At 43.9% G+C, this 17136-nt stretch overlaps 1 protein-coding gene across 1 annotated transcript in view; it reads left to right on the top strand.

Annotated features, from left to right (window-relative positions):
- The window catches only part of LOC103171503, a 60330-nt gene that overhangs the window by 19494 nt on the left and 23700 nt on the right, over positions 1-17136 (top strand). The window contains exon 5 of the mRNA XM_029066792.2: positions 3307-3464. Within this exon, the coding sequence (XP_028922625.1) occupies positions 3307-3464 (158 nt within the window). The remainder of the gene's footprint in view (positions 1-3306; positions 3465-17136) is intronic.

The raw sequence follows: 17136 nt of genomic DNA, 5'->3' as shown, positions 1-17136 counted from the left end.
CAGAGGAATGGGGAATTTACTCTCATCTCCACCCAGCTTCCTCTGGGAACCAGCAAGAGAAGGATTAAAAAGCCCAAATGACTGAATTAAATGCTTAAGTCAAAATGTATGTATTGATTAATGTTGTCTCTTTTATAGTAATTTTTGGTGCAGGCAGGGGGGAAGAGTCAGAATTGTCTCAAGAAAATTGTTACCCGAAGGATTATAAGTAGGTCACAGTAATAAACGATTCTGCCAGAGATACTCAATGTTTAAAGTCAGTGCACTTGGTTAATTTCATTAACTCACTTTCAGAGCACTTTGACAATCCCTTGGCCTATAAAAATAGGCTTTGGAGTGATGCTGGTGGCTTAAAGATTTAAACTTTTCAGCTTAGGTAAGTGGCGATGACCCATATTTTTAAAGCGCCAGGATCTCTGAACCTTTGCAAACCTATTATGGGAGATAAATGAGAATTGATTTCCATGTATCCATCCTTAGTTTTCATAGAACAAACATACAAATCCTATTTTTAGCTTTGGATCACAACAAAAATGTATGTGGGAGGAAGGGGTTACAGGGGAGATTGATGGATTTCTAAGAGATCGTTTGAAGGGGGTCAGGGGCTACTTTCAGAAGACAGTTTGGGGATTTTTCACAGTTGTCAGAAAGCAGAACAAATTTCCAGAGCAGTGACAGGAGATCTACAGAAAGGCAAGATCTTGGACACTTGAAAAGGAGCCTTCTCTCTGCACCTGGCCATGAATTCAAGGAAGAGAGAACAGAAGTGTCCAAGGTTGGATTTCTTTACATTCCTCAACTAGGAAAGATATATGACCACACTGCAAGCGCTGTAGCTAGAGGATTTTTTTTTCCCCTGGAGTGTACATTCCTTGTGGGGAGCAATCTTGTCTACTAACTCTGTTGCATTTTCCCAAATGTCTAGTACAGTACACTGCTTCAAATACAGTTAAACCATAAACACTTTGAGGGCAGGGACTGGGTCTACCAACTGTAATTGTCCTTTCTCAAGCCCTCAGTTCAGTGCTTTGCACAATGAAAGCACTCACTAAGTACCACTGATTGATGTAGACACACCATAAATACGACGACTACTAACTACTATAATGAATCTCAATCTTTTCTCTGTGAAAATCAACCAATTGGTGGTATTTTTGAGCACTTACTGTATCTAGAGCACAGTACTGAGCATTTGGGAAATTCCAATGCAAGAGAGTTAGTGGACATAATTGCTACCCACAAGGAGCTTACCATCTACAGGGGAAAAAAATCCTCTAACCACAGTGCTTGCAGTGTGGTCATTTATCTTTTCTAGTTGAAGAATGGGGGGAAGGGGAGGACAGATGTTAAAATATATTCATGTTAAAATATATTCCGGAGAGAGGAAACTCAGCTTGTCTTAAACTTGGGCAGATCCTCAGGTGGCTTCAGCATAGGTGCACAGTGGATTTGCAGCTTGCAAATGTGGCAGAGGGGGAAGGAATAGGTTATACTGCCCGCCCCCTCTCCCCCTCCTCACACACATATGCCCTGCCCCTCTTCTTCAAATTGGATCCCAAGTGGAGTTGAAAAAGGGAAAAACTTCTTTGCTGTAGCCTTCTTCAGAACAAACACTGGGGAATTGACCCAGTATGAGGACTGCTTTTGTGAAGAGCAGGTCAACTGTGGTGGTCTTTAGCAGCATGGCTTAGAGGAAGGAGCAAGGGCTTGGGACTCAGAAGACATGGGTTATAATCCCAGATCCCCCATTTGTCTGCTTGTGACCTTGGACAAGTCACTTGATTTCTCTGTGCCTCAGTTCCCTCATTTGTAAAATGGGAATGAAGACTGTGAACATGATGTGGGACAATCTGATTACCCTGTATCTACCCCAGGGCTTAGAACAGTGCTTGGTATATAGTAAGTGCTTAACAAATAACATCATTATTATTATTATTATTTCAGCATGATAATTCACTGAGCACATACTGTGTGCAGAGCACTATGTTAAATGCTTGGGAGAGTACAATACAACAATAAGCAGGCACATTGCTTCTGATGGGCTAGTGAAGGAAATGAAGACCTGTGGCAAGAGCCTGAACATGCAGAGATAGCAGTTCTTGGCTGCCTGTACTCTTGACAGATTCCCCAGGTCACTTCCAGCTGTAGCTCAATTCACAGGAATAGGGAGTTGGATTGATCGATTGATTGGTCACATGCTGGGCTTGTCATCCACCCTGGCACATGCCGACGGCATCCCAATTCCAGGACCCGGGGGATTCTCTCTGGAGGCAGAAATATGACTCTCTGCTTAAGCAAGCAGGAGGAATTCAGTGCAGAAAGCTCTTGAAAAGGCAGACCTTGACCACAGCAAGAATAGGAGAATGCTCCTCTTTTTAGTCCAAAGCAGGTGACTCTGAATCCTTTGGAGCTGACTACCAAGGATCAATTTCCTAAGAAATCCACAAGGGTTTCCACTGAGATAAATCCACCAAAGAAAGAGTGGTTAGCCAGTGTCAGAAACAGTTCTAATTTCAAATCTGCTCTTGTCATTAGCGTAATTTTTCATTCCTGAAAAATAACAGTGACTGTGGTATTAAGTGCTATGTGCCAAGAACTCTGTCAAGTGCTAAGGTAGGTGCAATACAATTAAGTCAGAAACAGTCTCTGTCCTTTGTGAAGCTCACAGTCTAAAGGGGAGAGAGAACAGAAATTTAACAACCCTCACGAGGAAACCGAGGCCTAGAAAAGTTGTAACTTGTCCAGGTGGTAGAGCTGGGATTAAATCCCAGATTTGACACCCAGACCTGCTTTCATTCATGTATTCATTGTCAGTCACATTTAAGTACTTACTGTATGCAGAACATTGTGCTAAGTGCATTCCACCAGGCCCCATAATTGTACTAAGCTTTTGATGTATCCAATCCTAAATGCTTGGGAGGATTAATTCTCAAATATTTTAAATGTTCAAAATATCCTTGCTGAGTTCCCTTAAAAGACTTTTAATACAGAAGGCAGTTAGCCATAAAAGGCAAGTGCACTTTGCTTTCAGTGATGAATAAAAACCCCATCTGTATAGGCTAGATTATAGGCAGTGCTGCTTAGCAATGGGAGGGCTTGGGGTGAGGGGGCGAAGGGGGAAAGGGAGGTGGTCACAATGGCCTTCCTGTCATAACTGTGGTTGTAGAATAGTCTTTGAAAAACCATCCTCTTCACATAGACCAGCCTTCTCTTATCATTGGTTACAGCTCTTCATCGCTGGAATAAACTGCATCTCTGATTGTTTCGATGCCTAATGATCTCTCTGGGGATGTACTTCTTTTTCAGGGCTATTTCAGCACTGGAACAGAGCAAAGCTAAAGTGGATGCCCTTTTGCAGGGAAAACCCCTCAACTTGACATTTCGAGGGATCGGCCAGTTTAACAACCAAGTGATCTATGTGAAAATGTCTGGAGAGGAACAGCAAATCCTGAGCAAGATTGCAGGTTTGGTACCTAAATTGATGTGCTCTTGGGGGAAATCAGTCTTAGTTTTTTGGCGATGTCCAGGTTGAGGTTATGCCCTGATGAGCATTTTATTCTGAAAATGAAGAAAAATGGATCCAGGAGAGTCAAAACTATCTTTTATCTTATTTCCATTCCAATAACATTGAGAAGAAGCTTGGCATAGTAAATAATAAATGGGTCTGGGAGTGAGAAGGACCTGGGTTCTAATCCCCACTCTATTTGTCTACCGTGTGATCTTGGGCAACTCATTTACCCTCTCTGTGCCTCAATTTCTTGATCTGTAAAATAGAGATTGAGTGAGCCCCAGGTGGGACAGTGACTCTGTCCAACCCGAATATCGTGTGTCTTTCCCAGAGCTTAGAACAGTGCCTAGAACATAATAAGTGCTTAACAAATACTACAATTATTATTATTATTATAAAACAGAAAGATGCTTTTGTGGAAGTCTTGTAGATGCAGAAGGGTGTTGTTGCATTCTCCGGGAGCAGCAAAAGCGAAGCCTAATCGCTTTCCCCCTTCCTTTGCAATTTATCCCTCAGTGATGTTTTTTGAGTGCTACTGTGTGCAGGACACTGTACTCAGCTCTTGGGAAGAGTTCAACAGTGTTAAGGCAGGATCTCTTTCCTCAAGGAGTTTACAATCTCCTCCAACCTAGTTAAAGAGCAATTGTAATAATAAGGTCATTTGTTAAGCACTTATAATATGCCAAACCCTGTACTAAGCAATGGGATAGAAGCCAGATAACCAGGTCAGACACTGTCTCATACGGGACTCACAATCTAAATAGGAGAAAGACCATGTATTGAATTTCAATTTTGGGCAAGGAACATGCCCACCAATTCTGTTATATTGTACTCTCCCAAGCACTTAATGCAGTGTTCTGCACACAGTAAGTACTCAATAAATAATGATTGAAGAAACTGAGGCATAGAGAAGTTTTTTTATGGTATTTGTTAAGCACGTACTATAATAATAATATAATAAGTGGGATAAATAAAAGAGGATAAGGTTGGACACTGTTCATGTCCCACAAGGGGCTCAGGGATTAAATCCTCATTTTACTGATGAGGTAACTGAGGCCCAGAGAAGTGAAGTGACTTGCCCAAGGTCACACAGCAGACAAGTGGCAAAGGCTGGATTAGAACCTATGACCTCTGACTCTCAGGCCCTTGCTCTTGCCACTAGGCCATGCTGCCTCCCATAGGAAATCAGTATTCCTTGCTCCCAAACTCTTTTCCTTGTCACCAACATCACGGCTTTGAATTACCTTTGGAATTTGTGCTTTTGGGGGATACTTTCTCTTGGCCACCAATTTTCTTCTTACCATTCTAGAAGCTTCAATATCTCATAATGCAGGCTGACTGCAGGGTTTCAAATTAAGAAAGGAAGAACTTCCTTTATTTAGGTGACATTTGTCAGTTTTCCATTAATCAGAAAATCTTTTCTATCACAGATTGTGGATTCTGAGTAGTTAGTCTCCGGTGAAGGTGGAATCGAATTTCACCTTATCAGCTAGAGGAGAAGGTGATCATCGACTGTTTGGCATTTATCTAGACTGACTTTTGTGGCCTTTGCTTTAAATTCTATTTGACTTTCCGCTAAACCTCAGTCATTTCATCCAGTGGTTTCTTTTTAGTAAGTGTTCTTCAGAAGGAACTCTTCCCCTGCTCTCTTCCAGTGTCTGATTTGAATGATTCTGGATTCCCTTTGAGATCATTAAATTGCTTTAATTTTTTCTTCCCCTCCGCACTATGCAACCAATATGATTTTATTCATCAAGCAATCCAAAGCTTCTAATGAGCTCCAACTGTGTGCAGATCACTGTACTAAGCTCTTGGGAGAATACACTAGAGGCACAATGCAGGATCCCCATCTTTAAGAAACAGTGTTGTCTAGTGGAAAGAGCACGGGTCTGGAAGTGAGGGGCCCCAGATTCTAATCCTGTCTCTGCCTGCTGTGTCACCTACGGCTAGTTACTTAGATTCTCTGGGCCTCAGTTTCTTCATCTGTAAAATGGGCATTCATTCATTCAATGGTATTCATTGAGTGCTTACAGTGTGCAGAGCACTGTACTAAACGTTTGAAAAGTACAGTTTGGCAGCAGAGACAATCCCTGCCCAGTAACGGGCTCACAGTCTAGAAGGGGGAGACAGACAACAAAACAAAACAAGTAGACAGGCATCAATACCATCAAAATAGATTAATAAAATCATAGATATATACAGATTATTAAAAGAATAATAAATATGTACAAATATACACAAGTGCTGTGGGGAGAAGGGAGTAGAGCAGAGGGAGGGAGTAGGGACAATGGAGAGGGGAGGAGGGGCAAAAGGAAAGGGAGGGCTCAGTCTGGGAAGCCTTCCTGGAGGAGGTGAGCCCTCAGGGCTTTGAAGTGGAGAAGAGAGTTAGTTTGGCGGATGTGAAGAAGGAGGGCATTCCAGGTCTGAGGTAGGATGTGGGCCAGGGGTCGACAGCTGGACAGGTGAGAATGAGGTAAGGTGAGGAAGTTAGCGGCAGAGGAGCGGAGTGTGCGGGGTGGGCTCCAGACAGAGAGAAGGGAGGTGAGATAGGAGGGAGCAAGGTGATGGAGAACTTTGAAGCCAACAGTGAGGAGTTTTTGCTTTATGCGAAGGTTGTTAAGCAACCACTGGAGGTTTTTGAGGAGGGGAGTGACATGCCCAGAGTGTTTCTCTAGCAAGATAGTCCAGGCAGTGGAGTGAAGTATAGACTCAAGCAGGGAGAGACAGGAGGATGGGAGATCGGAGAGGAGGCTGATGCAATAAGAGACTGCAGTAATAATCCAGTTGAGATATTGTGAGAGATTGTACCAGCAAGGTAGCAGTACGGAAGGAGAGGAAAGGGCGGATCTTGGCAATGTTGTGAAGGTGAGACCAGCAGGTTTTGGTGATGGATTGAATGTTTGGGATGCATGAGAGAACAGAGTGGCAAAGTGGATAGAGCACAGATCTGGGAGTCAGAAGGTTATGTGTTCTAATCCCAGATCTGCCACTTGTCTGCTGTGTGATCTTGGACAAGTCACTTTACTTCTCTGTGCCGCAGTTACCTCATCTGTAAAATGGGAACTGAGACTGTGAGCCCCACTTGGGACAGGGACTGTGTCCAACCCAATTTTCATGTATCCACCCCAGCACTTTGTACAATGCCTGGCATATAGTAAATGCTTTACAAATACCATTATTATTAGTAGTAATAATGATAATAAGATAATAATTCCTCTTTTCCTACTTAGACTGTGAGCCCCATGTGGTACAGGGACTGTGTCCATACTGAATATCTTGGTTCTGCCCCAGATCTTAGTACACTAGAGCACATACTATGCACTTCACAAATATTACTATTATTATTATTACAACCTGATAGGAATAACAGGCACAAAATATTTAGGGGCAGAGGTGGAAAAATACATCTTTAAATAATAGAATAGATAAGTCAATAGGTACACAACTGCTACAGGTACTGAGGATCTGGTTAGGAGATAGAGATAGGGAAGCATCTTGATGGAGTCAGAGTTTGCAAGCTTCTGTGGAACCCAGAGGAATCTTTCTTCAGAAGGTGGAAGACCTGGGCATGTTTGAAGACAGAGGGCAAGTGAGTTGTTGAAAAGGAAAGGAAGGGAAGAAGGATGGGAGCAACTAGTTTTAGATGTCAAGCAGGGATGCAATCAGAGGCACAGTTACAGGAGGTAGAAGTTGAAAACAGATATCACATATCCTCTTGAGAGAGGTTGGGAATGACAGTGCTCTGCACACAGTAAGTGCTAATAAATACAATTGAATGAATAACAAGTGCATCAAGTGGTGGGAGGCAGTCTTTCATCCAATCGTATTTATTGAACACTTACTGTGTACAAAACAACTAGGAGGAAAGGAGGGTATTTTGGGGTGCTCGCACCTGATGGTTTCAATTTTGTCAAGGAAGCAGTCAGTGAAATCTTCTCAGATGAGAGAGGTAGGTGGGAGACTTGGGGGCTTCAGGAAGGAGCTAAAGGTCTAGAATAATTGGTAGAGGGCATGGAAGTCAAGGTAGGAGAGATAATGCTGCTGAGCAAAAAGGGCAGAATTGAAGCAAGTGAGGGGCTATTTAAAATGGCTGAAGTTGGTCTGGGGGCTGGATTTCTACCAATGGTGTTAGGAAGCAGGTAGGCAGAAATGGAAGAATCTCCCAGTGATCCAGGGCTATGGGTCACTATTTGCAGCCTGGCTCAGTGGAAAGAGCCTGGGCTTTGGAGTCAGAGGTCATGAGTTCGACTCCCAGCTCTGCCACTTGTGAGCTGTGTGACTGTGGGCATCACTTAACTTCTCTGTGCCTCCGTTCCCTCATCTGTAAAATGGGGATTAAAAGTGTGTGAGCCCCACATGGGACAACCTGATTACCCTGTATCTCCCCCAGCACTTAGAACAGTGCTTGGCACCTAGTAAGCGCTTAACAAATACCAACATTATTATTAAAATCAACAGAGGGGCGGGGAGATGAAGGTGAGTTGAATGAGGGGGGTGTGGATTTGTGCACGTGGGGAGGGTAGATAGAGGGTCCAGGTGGGCACATGTTAGCCTGATAAAAGAGGGGGGCCTAAGAATCAGAGGTCTCGGTGATGGGGTGAGAGAAGGGATTTTCAAGGAGGAGGGAAAGAGCTATGGATGAGATGACAGATTAGGGTCTCACTCTATTCTCAATCTAGAGAAGCACTGTGCTTAGTGAATAAAGCACGGGCCTGGGAGTCAGTGGGAACTGGGTTCTAATTGCAGCTTCACTACTTGCCTGCTGTATGATCTTGGGCAAGTTACTTCACTTTTCAGGGCTTGCTACCTCATCTGTAAAATGGGAATTATGACTGTGAGCCCAATGTGGGACAACTTGACTAGCTTGTATTTACCCCAGAGTTTAGCACAGTGCCTGGCACATAGTAAGTACTTAAAAATACCATAAAAAAATCCACAGACTCCTGGGGAGTTCATCCACTCTTACAATTTCAACTATTGGCTTTACGTAATCTTGCAATCTTGTTGGAAGCAGCATGGCCTAGTGGATAGAGCACGGGCTTGTGAGTTGGAAGAACCTGGGTTCTAATGCCAGCTCTGCCACTTGTCTGCTGTGTGTGACTTGGGCATCCTTCCCATCACTCAAGCTCACAATCTTGGCATTATTCTCTAATCTTCTCTCTCACTGAACCTGCATATTCAGTCTGTCACCAAATCCTGTCGTGTTTTCCTCCACAACATTTCTAGGATCTGCCCTTTTCTCTCCATTCAAACTGCTACTACTATCACTAGTGCTCTGTTTACATTAGACTGTAAGCTCCTTGAGTACAGGAACTGTCGACTGTCTCTACTATACTCCCACAAAGTGCCGTACCAAATACTGCAGCAGCCTCCTCGCTGACCTCTTTGTTTCCAGTGTCTCCCCACTCCAGTCCATACATCACTCTGCTCCCCAGATAATTTTTCAAAATCTTTCTATACACCTCTCCTGACCCCTGAAAAACCTATAGTGACTGCCCATTTCTCTCTGCATAGACCTGAAACTCATGAACACTTGCTTTAAGGCACTAAATAGGCTCTCTTCTCCCCATAATTTGTTCTCACCCTTCTCCCACTGCAGCCCAGTTTATATGATTTGTTCCTCTCAGACCAACCTTCACTGAACTTCATTGTCAACTTAGAGAATCAGCATGGCCAAGTGGCAAGAGGACAGGCTTGGGAGTCAGAAGGTTATGGATCCTAATCCCAGCTCTGCCACTTGTCTGCTGTGTGACCTTGGGCAAGTCACTTCATTTCTCTGTGCCTCAGTTATCTGTAAAATGGAGATTAATGCTGTGAGCTCCACGTGGGACAACCTGATCACCTTTTATCTACCCCAGTGCTTAGAACAGTGCTTGGCACATAGTAAGCACTTAAATATCATAATTATTATTATCATTATTATTATTATCTCTTTCTCATTGCTAACCTCTTCCTCACACCATTCCCCGTGCCTCGAATTCCCTCCCCCTTCACATCCAACAGATCACTCTTCTCCCCACCTTCAAGATCCTTCTGTGTGGCTTAGTGGAAAGAGTCTGGGCTTGGGAGTCAGAGGTCATGGGTTCCAATTCCGGCTCTGCCACTTGTCAGCTGTGTGACTGTGGGCAAGTCACTTAACTTCTCTGTGCCTCAGTTACCTCATCTGTAAAATGGGGATTAACTGTGAGCCTCATGTGGGACGATCTGATTACCCTGTATCTACCCCAGTGCTTAGAACAGTGCTCTGCACATAGTAAGTGCTTAACAAATACCAACATTATTATACCTCCCTCAGGGAGACTTCCCTGATTAATCATTCTCGTATTCAATCTATTTCACTACCTACTGCCAGTTCAGCAGTTCCACATCACAGTCACTCAACTAATCAATGGTATTTATTGCGTGTTGGTTGGTTATGTGCAGAGCACAGTACTAAGTACTTGGGAGAGTACAATACAACAGAATTAGCAGATATGTTCCCTGGCCATAAATGAGCTTACAGTCAACAGGGGGAGACAGACATTAATAGACATACATAATTGGTAATATAGAATTTACATTATATAATTTAAAGATATGTGAATAAGTGCTGTGGGGTTGGGGCAAATATCAAGTGTCCAAAGGACACAGTTTCAAGTGCATAAACAATGCAGAAGAAAGTCAACTGGGAAAAAGAAGGCTTAATGGGGGAAGGCCTCTTGGAGGAGATGTGACCTTAATCAAGTTTTGAAGGTGGAGACAGTGGTGAACTGGCATATATAAAGGGCAGAGAGTTCCAGGGTAGGGGGAGGATGTGGGAAAGGTGTTGGTGGCAGGATAGATGAGATTGGGACACAGTGTGTAAACTGGCACTAATAATAATAATAATAATGTTGGTATTTGTTAAGCGCTTACTATGTGCCGAGTACTGTTCTAAGCGCTGGGGTAGACACAGGGGAATCAGGTTGTCCCACTTGGGGCTCACAGTCTTAATCCCCATTTTACAGATGAGGTAACTGAAGCACCGAGAAGTTAAGTGACTTGCCCAAAGCCACACAGCTGACAAGTGGCCGAGCCGGGATTCGAACCCATGACCTCTGACTCCAAAACCCATGCTCTTTCCATTGAGCCACGCTGCTTCTCTAAGCACTAGAGGAGCAGAGTGTGTGGGCTGGGCTGTAGTAGGAGATTGGTGAGGTGAGGTAGGATAGGGTGAGCTGATTGACTGCTTTAAAGCCAAAGGTAAGGAGTTTCTGTTTCTAGAAGGGAGAGACAAAGAATTTCTGTTTCTAGAATGTGCAGATGGATGAGCAGCCATTGGAAGTTCTTGAGGAATGGGGAGACACAGACTGGATGATGTTTGAAAAATGATCTGTGCAGCAGAGTGAAGTATCGACTGGAGTGGAAAAAGGCAGGAGCCCAAAGGTCAGCGAGGAGGCAGATGCAGTAGTAAAGGCAGGATAAGATAAGTTCTATCTTTGTATCAATCCTAGTGCTTAGAACAGTGCTTGGCACATAGTAAGCACTAAACAAATATCATTATTATTATTATTATTATTATCTCTTTCTCATTGCCAACCTCTTCCTCACATCATTCCCCTGCCTGGAATTCCCTCCCCCTTCACATCCAACAGACCACTATTCTCCCCACTTTCAAGATCCTTCTAAAATCATATCTCCTCCAGGGAGCCTTCCCTGATTAGTCACTGTCTTATTCAATCTATATTGAGGAAGGGGCAGATTTTAGCAATATTGTGAAGGCAGAACCAACAGGATTTGGTGACAGATGGAATTTGTGGGTGGAATTAGAGGGAGGAGTTGAGGACAACACCAAGATTACTGGATTGTGAGATACGGAGGATAGTGATGAGAAAGATGGGGGAGGGGGTGGACCAGGCACCTAGGCACTTGGGTACTCTCTGATCCTCCTCCTACATCATACACATCTTTACTCTGTTGCTTCCTCCTACCTAAAATTTATTTTTGTCTTTCTCCCCCATTATACTGTAAACTCACTGAGGGCAGGGATCAAGTCTATTAACACTGTTGTACTACCCCAAATGCTGAATACAGAGCTCTGCATAGAATAGGTGCTCAATAAATACTACTGATTGATTGATGGAGGTTAGGAGGCTATAGTCAGACAGAGGTATTTCCAAGGTGGTGAGATTAAAAATGTTAGAATGACTAAACATCATCATCATTAATAGCATTTATTTAGAACCTACTGTGTGCAAAGCACTGGACTAGGTAAAATTCTTGGTTTTTGGAAAAGTGATTGGAAAAGGAGGAGCATAGCCTAGCGGATAGAGCTCGGGCCTGAGAGTTAGAAGGACCTGGTTCTAATCCCAGCTCCACCACTTGTCTGCTGTGTGATTTGGGGTAAGTCATTTCACTTCTCTGGGCCTCACTTACCTCTCCTGTAAAATGGGAGGTAAGAGCAGGATCCCCATGTGGGACATGGACTGTGTCCAACCTGATTAGATTAAATCTACCCCAGAACTTAATACAGTGCCTAGCACAAGGTAAACACTTAAACAATACTCCCTTCCTCTTCTCTAGACCCTTCCCCTCCCTATAGCACTTGTGTATATTTGTACATATTTAATATTCTATTTATTTTATTAATGATGTGTATAGATCTATAACTTTATTTATCTTGCTACTATTGATGCCTCTCTGCTTGTTTTGTTTTGTTGTCTGTCTTTCCCTTCTAGAATGTGAGCTCGTTGTTGGGTAGGGATTGTCTCTATCTGTTGCCGAATTGTACTTTCCAAGTGCTTAGTACAGTGCTCTGCACACAGTAAGCGCTCAATAAAAATGATTGAATGAATGAACAAATGAAAAAACCAAGATTGTTTAGCAGCTTGTTCTCAGAGCATCTAATTTTGCAGAAGTGACTTCCTGACTTCTTTTTTTTAAAACCGTTATGGCTCAGCAGCCTGCAGCTCTGTGCCTTTCTCCAAATTGTAGACAAGTCTGTTGAACCAAATCGTGAAAATATTTATGAAAAAAAGGTCATGATGTATTCCTGAGCTTTGTTGATTTATATTAGCCCGCTTTCAAACTTCATTGCTCCTAAATTGTTTTCTTTCATGCAACTGAAGCTTTATAATGAAGTTTGTCTCGCATTTCCCCATCTGATCCAGTCAGTTCTTAACGGACCCATCATTATGGCTCAACACAAATGTCAGCTTAAATTCTGAAACCAATACAACTCTTTCTTGCTACTAACAGTTATAGCCTTGTTCATCTCCCTATTCCCATTACCTGTAAATAGTTGATGTCTGGCAACTCCAATGCAGAAGCTGCTTCTCCATTAGAGAAATATCATGGCTTAGTGGATAGAGCACGGGCCTGGGAGTCAGAAGTACCATTCCAACCCTGGCTTGTCTGTAGTGTGACCTTAGGTAAGCCACTTCACTTCACTGGCCCTCAGTTCCCTCATCTGTAAAATGGGGATTAAGACTGTGAACCACATATGGGACAGGTATTCTGCCCAACCTGATTAATTTGTATCTACCCCAGAGCTTAGAACAGTGCTTGGCACATAGTAAGTGCTTAATGAGTGTCATAAGCAATGAGTGCATTGGATTGTAGCCTCCTTGACTTCCATTGTACTCTCTCAAGCTCTGAGAACAGGATTCTGCACAAAGTAGGTGCTGAGTACATACTGTTGTTGGCTAGAGAAGTATCGATCAGTGATGTTGTTAGTAATAATCATGATTGCAATGTTTGCTGTGGGAGATTGTCATGGCTCCTGGCAGGTAGGGGCATTCTGGGATCTTCCAGAAACATCTCAGCCTCCAGCCTCTCCCTTAACAGTGAACTCCGTTTTCTGGATCATTTTTCTAAAAAACAATCATTCTGCACGTATCACCCCATTCCTCAAAAACCCTCAGTGGTTGCCCATCCATCTCTGCATTAAAAAACTTCCTCACCATTGCTTTTAAGGCTCTCATTCAGTTATCTTCCTCCAACTTTTTCTCACTTCTCTCCAGCGCAACCCAGCCCACATACTGCATTCCTCTAACACCAACCTATTTCCTGCACCTTGATTACATCTCTCTGGCCATCCACCCCTTACTCAAGGCCTCTCTCCTGCCTAGGATAAAAATAATAATTATGGTATTTCTAAGCTCTCACTATGTTCATTCAATTGCATTTGAATGCTTACTAGGTGAAGAGCACTGTACTAAACACTGAGTGCTTAGCGCTGTATCCACCAGGCACTGTACTAAGCACTGGGGTAGATACAAGATAATCAGGTTGGACACAGTCCTTGTCCTTCATGGGGCTCCCAGTCAAAATCCCCATTTTACAGATCAGGTAATTGAAGCATAGAGAAGTGAAGTGACTTGTCCAAGGTCACACAGACACGTGGAGTCGGAATTAGAACCCAAGTCCTCCCAACTCCTAGGCCCAAATTCCCTCCCCTCTCATACTTGATACACCACCATTCTCCCCATCTTGAAAGTCCTACTAAAATCATATCTCCTGTAAGAGGCCTTCCTTGACTAACCTCTAATTTCTCCATGCTATTCACCCTCCCTTCTGCACTGCATTGTAACCCCTAAGCCCTTTGATTCTTAGCCTACCCCTAGCTCCACTGCACTTGTATACCTATCCTAAATCCTTGCTCCTTCCCTTATCTGTAATTTATTTTAATGTCTGTCCTTGCACAACATCGCTAAATCCACCCGTTCCTCTCCATCCAAACTGCTACCATGTAGATCCAAGCACTTATCCTATACCACCTCGACTACTGCATCAGCCTCTTTGCTGACCTCTCTGCCTCCTGTCTCTCCCCATTTCAATCTGTATTTCTCTCTGATGCCCTGACCATTTTTCTACAAAACTGTTAAGTCAATGTCTCCCCATTCCTCAAGAAACTCCACTGGTTACCCATCCTCCTCTATATCAAAAAGAAACTCCTCACCATTGGCTTTAAAGTATTCAATCAACTTGCCTCTTCTTCCTCACCTAGCTACTCTCCTACTACAACCTAGCTGGCACACTTTGCTCCTCTAATGTCAACCTGTTCAGTGTATCATGATCTCATCTATCTCACTTCCCACCTCTCTCTAACGTCACCTCTCTGGCCCGGAACACCCTCTCTTTTCAAATCCGAAAGACCGTTATTCTCCCCTCCTTCAAAACCTTATTGAAGGCACATCTCCTCCAAAAAGCCTTTCCTGACTTAGCCCTCCTTTTCCTCTTTTCCCACTCCCTTCTGCTTTGGCCTGACTTGCTCCTTTTATTCACCACTTTCCCAGCTCCATAGCATTTAGGTACATCTCTGTAATGTATTTATTCATATTGATGTCTGTCTCTCCCCAAGACTGTAAGATCATTGATTTTGGGGAGTGTGGCTGTTATATTGTTTTATACTCTCCCAAGCCCTTAGTGAAATGCTTTGCTTACAGTAAGTGCTTAATAAGCACGATTGATTGATTGACCAGAGTTAATCAATCATATTTATTAAGCACATACTATCTGCAGAGCAACGTACTAAGGGTTTGGGACAGTGAAGCAGCATGGCTCAGTGGAAAGAGCATGGGCTTGGGAGTCAGAGGTTATGAGTTCGAATCCCAGCTCTGCCACTTGTCAGCTGTGTGACTGTGGGCAAGTCACTTCACTTCTCTGTGCCTCAGTTACCTTATCTGTCAAATGGGGATTAACTGTGAGCCTCACGTGGGACAACCTGATTACCCTGTATCTACCCCAGCGCTTAGAACAGTGCTCTGCACATAGTAAGCGCTTAACAAATACCAACATTATTATTACAAAATAACAGACATGTTCCCTGCCCACAGGGAGTTTACAGTCTAGAGATCGCAATCCTCTATAGATTGCAAGTTCTTGAGTAAAATGGCCTTGTCTCCATTTTCTTTGTGCCTGTCCACTGTTCTTCTCCTCCACACTTTATCTCATCTTGGCTTCATGGACTCTGTCCTCTCCTGGTTCTCCTCTTATCTTGCTAGCCATTCATTCTCGGTCTCCTTCACAGTCTCCTCCTCCCCCTCCCATCCACTAGCTGTAGGGGTTCCTCAAGGGTCAGTTCTTGGCCCTCTTCTGTTCCCATCTAGACTCACTCCCTTGGTGAACTCATTCGCTCCCAGGGCTTCAACTATCATCTCTTTGCATATGAAACCCAAATCTATATCTCCTCCCCTGTTCTCTCCTTCTCCCTCCAGGCTCATATCTCCTCCTGCCTCCAGGACGTCTCCACCTGGATGTCTGCCCACCACCTAAAACTCAACATGTCTAAAACTGAGTTCCTTATCTTCCCTCCCAAACCCTGTCCTCTCCCTGACTTCCCTGTCACTGTGGATGGCACGACCATCCTTCCCGTCTCACAGGCCCGCAAACTTGGTGTCATCCTTGACTCAGCTCTCTCGTTCATCCCACACATCCAATCCGTCACCAACACCTGCCAGTTTCACCTTTACAAAATCACTAAGATCCGCCCTTTCCTCTCCATCCAAGCTGTTACCGCGTTGGTACAAGCTCTCATAATATCCCGACTGGATTATTGTGTCAGCCTCCTCTCTGATCTCCCTTCCTCCTGTCTCTCCCCACTCCAGTCTATTCTTCATTCTGCTACCCAGATCATCTTCCTGCAGAAATGCTCTGGGCATGTCACTCCCCTCCTTAAAAACCTCCAGTGGTTGCCTATCAACCTCTGCATGAAACAAGAACTCCTCACTCTTGGCTTCAAAGCTCTCCATCCCCTTTCTCCCTCCTACCTCACCTCCATTCTCTCTTTCTACTGCCCACCCTGTACACTCCGATCCTCTGCCGCTCACCTCCTTACTGTCCCCCGTTCACGCCTATCCCACCATCGACCCCTGACCCACATCCTCCCACTTGCTGTCCTGGAATGCCCTCCCTCCTCACATCTGCCAAACTAACTCTCTTCCCCTCTTTAAAGCCCTACTGAGAGCTCAGCTCCTCCAGGAGGCCTTCCCAGACTCAGCACCCCCTTTCCCTCTGCTCCCTCGCCCCTCCCCTCCACCGTCTGCTCTTCCTCCTTCCCCTCCCCTCAGCACTGTGCTCATTTGTATATATTATTTATTACCCTATTTATTTTCTTAATTAGGTGTACATCCCCTTGATTCTATTTATCTTGATGATGTCTTGTTTTTGTTTTGCTCTGTTTTGCTTTGCTGTCTCCCCCGTTAAGACTGTGAGCCCATCACTGGGTAGAGACTGTCTCCATCTGTTGCCAAATTGTACATTCCAAGTAATTAATACAGTGCTCTGCACATAGTAAGCGCTTAATAATATACTACTGAAGATAACAGTAATTATTATTATGGTACCTTTTAAGTGCTTACTATGTGCCAAGCACTGTTCTAAGTGCTGGGGTAGATACAGGGTAATCAGTTTGTTCCACATGGGCCTCAAAGTTTTAAATCCCATTTTCCAGATGAGCTAATGGAGGCACAGAGAAGTTAAGTGGCTTGCCCAAGGTCACCCAGCAGACAAGTGGCAGAGCTGGGATTAGAATCCATTCATTCATTCATTCAATCATATTTGTGGAGTGCTTACTATGTGCAGAACACTGTACTAAGCGCTTGGAATGTACAATTGGACAATGGATAGAGACAATCCCTGCCCAGTTACAGACTCACATGTCCTCTGAA

This window comes from Ornithorhynchus anatinus, chromosome 5 (genome assembly GCF_004115215.2).
Source record: "Ornithorhynchus anatinus isolate Pmale09 chromosome 5, mOrnAna1.pri.v4, whole genome shotgun sequence".
Taxonomy (NCBI): domain Eukaryota; kingdom Metazoa; phylum Chordata; class Mammalia; order Monotremata; family Ornithorhynchidae; genus Ornithorhynchus; species Ornithorhynchus anatinus.
This window is presented reverse-complemented; position numbering and strand designations above follow the sequence as displayed.